This window comes from Spermophilus citellus (genome assembly GCF_964194105.1).
Source record: "Spermophilus citellus genome assembly, chromosome: 14".
Lineage (NCBI taxonomy): Eukaryota > Metazoa > Chordata > Mammalia > Rodentia > Sciuridae > Spermophilus > Spermophilus citellus.
The window spans coordinates 105,647,642-105,653,144 of record NC_138194.1 but is presented as its reverse complement, the minus strand read 5'-3'; the positions used below and the strand labels follow the sequence as shown (position 1 = coordinate 105,653,144).

Genomic DNA, 5,503 nt, shown 5'->3' with positions numbered 1-5,503 from the left:
GGTGGTGCACACCTGTAATCCCAGCAATTTGAGAGGCTAAGGCAGGAGGATCACAGGTTCAAGGCCCAGGAAAATTGCCACAATGAGGAACCTCCCATTTCCTGTCCCCAGGGGGTTTCAGCAGAGTGCAGCTTCCCTGCCTGTGATGACAACGCGTGGCCCGCTCCCACACCTAGAGCTGACACCGTACACCGTGAAACTGCCGCCTATCTGGACCCTCTGCTTTGACAACTCTGCCGACTGGAACTGGTCGTTAAAATCCTTACCTGACCAGTTCCAGTGACTCTTGGCATTCATCTCAGTGCTCTTGGCTCAGTATTCTGTAACCTTGCGGCTGTTTTCTTTCTGTGGCCCATTTATATATCACTGTGTGAAGTGGGTGTGCCTAGAGGATGGGAATAAAAGGACCCGTGACGGCCCGGCTTACGCCACCAGACAACTCAGGAGCGCTCAGCGAACCTCCACGGTGGCGGTGGGGGGCCTTCAGCAAGTTCTGACGCTGCGGGGAGACGGCGGGGCGGCCCGTGTCGAAGGCAGGCTCGCTCAGTCGCTGGCACTCGGCCCCGGCGCTCCACCTCGGCGGGCAGCGGCGTCGCCCTCCTCTTCCGAAGGCTTTACGGGGCCCAGGCTCGCACAGCCCCACACGACAGAACTTCGGAAAACCAGAGTCAAGCACCTTAAGTGGACTCTGCGGGAGCCACGGCGTGCCTGAGAACCGCGCCGAGCAGCTCGCCCGGCTTCCCTCTCCCTACACCGCGGAAGGACCAGAGCAGCAGAAGGGAGCGAGCCTGCAGCTCCGACACGCTTGGCCGCCGGGCGGGCCATAGAGCCCCGCCCTCCGCTTGGCTAGAGCGGCCCGGAAGTGTCTCGCGCCCCGGTCCCCGGCCCCGGGGTCGCGAACCATAGAGCCGAGCGCTCCGCTTTCCTAGAGAGGCCCGTGAGAGTCTGGGGCCACACGGAGGCCGCGCCCAGGTTCTGGCTTGCTGCTGTGGACGGCTCCAGGTGCGGGGGCGTGGGGACGCGGGGAGGGGGCACTGGGGCGACATCCCCGCGGTGGCGTCGCGAGCGGAGACCTGGCCCCTCGGTGTAGGAGATGGCCCTACGAGTTTGCCTTGAGCGCCGGGCGGACACGGCCGCGGGGTGCGAAAGGGCCGTTTATCCGGAAGAGGGGAGCTGGGCCTGGGCAGCGGCAGCACGTCAGAGCCCAGGGGCCTCTGAATACTCGTGAGGGAGCGCCCCGCTCCCTCTACCCAGCTTGTCGAGGTGGACCGTGCACTCTCCCTGGGGCAAATGTGTGGGCACGTCGCCAATGACGACGTTGTCGCCACTGTTTTTTCAGGTAGTGCCACAGCCCTCTTTACGTGGTGCACTGCTTCTACCTGGTCCTCCTGCAGGGGAGACTGAGTGTAGCCCCTGTGCTAACGCGGCCCTTCTTAGTGGACAGGTTTAGACTCTAGTTTTTGGCTTGGGCAGCTGCATTTGTAGGCTGGATTTCCTTTGTGAGGTGAAAATGATTAGCTCTTGCAGGGACGTTGTGAATATTCTGGGTTGAGTAGTGCGGGGTCCCAACTGCCGTGTCCTGTGCCTGCGGGTATTTCTCCTACCTAATATAATCTTGTATCTGTTAGTTTAGGATTTACATACGCGCTCTCTCTCTCTTTTTTTTCTTGGTTCTCTTCCTTTTCACCCACTTCCCTACCAACTCCTGCTCAGACGTCACTTCCTCTGAGAAGCCTCCCCTCTTATCAAGACCCATGTGGGCCTCTTTTCCACCTGCTCACGGGGTCATTTCCCTAGCCCCTTCACACCTACTGTCATTGATACTTCAAACCGTCAGCATCCTAATGGTGGGGTCCACCTGATCCTTAAGGTCCTAAGGATGTGGCAGTCACTGGCCTTCCCTCCCCCTTCCCTTCAGGGAGCTGTGGCTGGGACCTCCCCTCTGGCTGATCAAGGAGGAGGAAGCAGCGATGTCTGCCTTAGGGACTGCAGCTCCATACCTGCATCATCCTGCTGACAGTCACAGTGGCCGGGTCAGTTTTCTGGGGCCCCAACTCCCTCCAGAGGTGGCAGCAATGGCCCGGTTTCTGGGAGACCTGGACAGGAGCACATTCAGAAAGTTGCTGAAGCTTGTGGTTAGCAGCTTGCAGGGGGAGGACTGCCGAGAGGCCATGCAGCACCTGGGTGCCAGTTCCAGCCTGCCAGAGGAGCAGCTAGGTGCCCTACTTGCTGGCACACACACACTACTCCAGCAGGCTCTCCGGCTTCCCTCTCCCAGCCTGAAGCCTGATGCCTTCAAGGACCAACTCCAGGAGCTCGGCATCCCCCAAGACCTGGTTGGGGACTTGACTAGTGTGGTTTTTGGTGGCCAGCGCCCCCTCCTGGACTCTGTGGCCCAGCAGCAGGGTTCCTGGCTTCCCCACATTGCTGATTTTAGGTGGAGGGTGGATGTGGCAATTTCCACCAGTGCCCTGGCCCGCTCCCTGAAGCCAAGCATCTTGATGCAGCTGAAGCTTTCAGATGGGTCAGCATATCGCTTCGAGGTTCCCACAGCCAAGTTCCAGGAACTGCGGTACAGTGTGGCGCTGGTCCTGAAGGAGATGACAGATCTGGAGAGGAGGTGCGAGCGCAGACTGCAGGACTGAGCCTCCCTTGTCAGCACTGCAGCTGGTACCAGAATACAACTTGCATTTCCTCTAATTGGATGCTAGACTGCATGTCACCCCTTCCCCAGGTTTTTTTTTTGTTTGTTTGTTTCTGAGTGTGGTAAAGTGACAGTCTGGGGTACAAATCAGGGCCCTCTGAATATGCCTTTGCTCAGCCTGACCCCACTAAGCATCTGGGCCCTTTTTCTTGTTTGCTTTCATAAATACTGTTTTTAGTGTGGGCACTTTTGTCTGTCTTAAATCCCTGCCCTTGTGGGGCTGATATCGTTGTGGGTTGGGAAGAGGGGGAAACATTACAAAATGCATAGTAAACAGTGGGTACAGCTTATCAAGGGCTGACAAATGTGTACTTAGTTTTGTGCAAGGTGGGGTGTAGGGTGTGAGAGCATGCTTGCCCCTATAAGCTGTATCATGGCTGGGCTTCCTGGAGAACATGGTATCTGAGCAGACTTGAAGGACAGGAGTTGGGGGAATGAAGTCCACTGGGGGACCAGCTGGTGCACAGGTGATGAGTGGAGAGAGACCACGTATATTGGATGTCATGTGCCTCCAGCCAAGTAGGAGGAGGTCATTGGAGGGAGGTAAAGCTGGGGAGGGTACACAGGTCAGATCTGAGAAATTCTGCTCAAAGGATTGTGGTTGAAGTCTAAGCCAAAGGGGGAATCCTTGAGGGTTTTCAACAGAGGAAGGATGTACTCTGGTGGTTGTTTTAAAAGGATAACATTATCCAGGGGTGGTGGTAAATACGTGTAATCCCAGGCACTTGGGAGGCTGAGGCAGGAAGATTGCAAGTTCAAGGCCAGACTCAGCAACTTATTGAGACCTTTTCTCAAAATTAAAAATAAAAAGGATGGGGATGTAGCTTAGTGATAGAGTGCCCCAGGGTTCATTACCCAGTTCCATGAAAATAAGTAAGTAAAAGGATAATACTGCTGCTGTGTTTAGAGTAGTATGTAGGGGAACAGGGAGGAGGTTGAGAGTCCACTGTGAGGGGTGCTCTTGTAAGGTGGAGCTGCTGGATAGGGTAGGGGGCCTTTCTGAGTGCCTCCAGGGTAGCTATGTGTGTGTGTGTGGGGGGGTATGGCCAGCTTGTAGTTCTCAGAATAGCCATTCTCTGGCTAGGGGTCTTAGGGCTGTCAGACTATCTGCTTGAGGGGTCCCTGCTTCCTGCACTTTTTTAGTCTACATCTGGTTGGTTCTCTGCTGAGAAACCAGTTCATACATCTCATAGGATAATCAGGCCTAAGTGCAGGAACTTCTGAGAACAGCAAATAAACTTTGCTGTTCCAGGCCAGCCTGTTACCCACATAGGCTGTTTGAAAAATGCTTGGTTTCTGCCATCTCAGTGAACACCTTTTTTTCTCTTGAGTGAGAACTACAGCTGTGGCAACCTAGGTGTGGGCCACAGGGAAAGGAAAAGGCTGCCTTTTGAGGACAGAGGGCTGCCAGGGAGGCTGCTGTGTTTCTAGAGCTGGAGGATTCAGAGGCCTGGCTCAGCTAAGGGTGCAGAATGCCCCTGTGTCCTTCAGCCTCAGCTGGGTCCCCCAGGATCACTGGCCCACCTTAAAGGGAACAAGGAGATCCAGACCCGCAAAAAAGGATGTACACAAGTAAGAAGAGTGGCCATGTCAACCTTATCCAGTGACAGAGCTTTTTATGTCACATACTTCTGATCTCAACTATTAGATGTGTTGGAGACTATGTACTCATGATACATTTGAAAACAAAATAGGAATGTAGAAACAAAAAAAAATTTAATTAAGTCCCTCCATACAGTGGCACTGAGGCCAGAGGATCCCAAGTTTGAAGCCAGCCTGGCAACCTAGTGAGACCCTGCATCAAAATAAAATTTTAAAAATGGCTGGGAATGTAGTTCAGTGGTGGAGTGCGCCTGGGTTCAATACCCAGTACTGGAAATAAAAAAAAAAAAAAAGTCCCTTTGCCCACATGTAAAGCATCTTGGCACTGCTATGAGTCTATCTAACCGTCCACATGGCTCTGTGGTAAAGTTCAATCTCCAGTACTAAAAAACAAAAACAAAAAGAACAGAGAAAGAAAAGGTGCCAGGCAAAGCCGTCAGAGTGAATTCTAGGCACACCACTTCTGGACTTCTAACATGAGCCCAAACACATCGGCTTCACTTGCTTTATCTTTTCAAGCTTTTTCACGAAAACAAACTTACAGCCCTTACCTCCACTGGCCAGGGCTCTAGGCACACACTGAAAAGGCAGAGGCAGAGGCAGAGGAGTCAGGGGAGCAGGAAATACCATGTTCCACCTCACAGAGGGGCTTTGGTGTACCCTGCAGAGAACTGACCCTTCACTTAGCAGTCTTCCTGTCTGCTTCTTAAGGAGGGAGAGAAACTGTTAAGGAAAACTGTATTCAGGATGTAATGCTTTGTAAGGTCAACTACCCAGGACCACCTCAGAAGGCAGAGGGGAGGTGGCAGCCCAGGCACATGGGGACATATAGGCCATGAAGCTGGTGGGGGAGTGGATGGATAAGAAAACTTGAGTTTAAGGGGACTTCTGGTGAAACTGACCTATTAGGGTTCTTGTTAAAATGGGACAGTGCATAAAAGAACATGGAAGCTGGAAAGTTGTTGTGGTGAGCAAGCTATGCCATTAACACAGACTGCTCATATTTGTAAATTCTACAATATCAGAATTTGTTGAATAAATTCACAGGCTACATCAGTTTTTTCATCACCTTTAATTTACTGATACTTATGATGTGACTGTGGTAATCACAAATTATTCTGTTCCAATTTTAATTACTAATATCGTTAACACCAAAGTGGATTCATAAGTTACAGAACTGTTAGGGAAGGGCTAACC

The 5,503-nt window shown here is 52.7% G+C and overlaps 1 protein-coding gene across 2 annotated transcripts; it reads left to right on the top strand.

Annotated features, from left to right (window-relative positions):
- The first annotated feature begins 863 nt into the window (after nt 1–863).
- COMMD5 (COMM domain containing 5) lies at nt 864–2,888 on the top strand. Of its 2 annotated transcripts, none has more exons than XM_081265846.1 (2): nt 864–1,002; nt 1,919–2,888. In XM_081265846.1, exon 2 carries the CDS (start codon nt 1,971–1,973, stop codon nt 2,643–2,645), a length of 675 nt encoding a protein of 224 aa, XP_081121972.1. In that variant the 5' UTR covers nt 864–1,002; nt 1,919–1,970; the 3' UTR covers nt 2,646–2,888. The 2 variants fall into 2 exon arrangements, with proteins under 2 accessions (XP_081121972.1, XP_081121973.1); XM_081265847.1 differs by lacking the exon at nt 864–1,002 and adding an exon at nt 1,031–1,339.
- Nucleotides 2,889–5,503: the final 2,615 nt, after the last annotated feature.

What these genes read in the sequence shown, in the direction of transcription:
- COMMD5 (XM_081265846.1), top strand. Translation starts at nt 1,971, where the DNA reads ATGTCTGCCTTAGGGACTGCAGCTCCATACCTGCATCATCCTGCTGAC.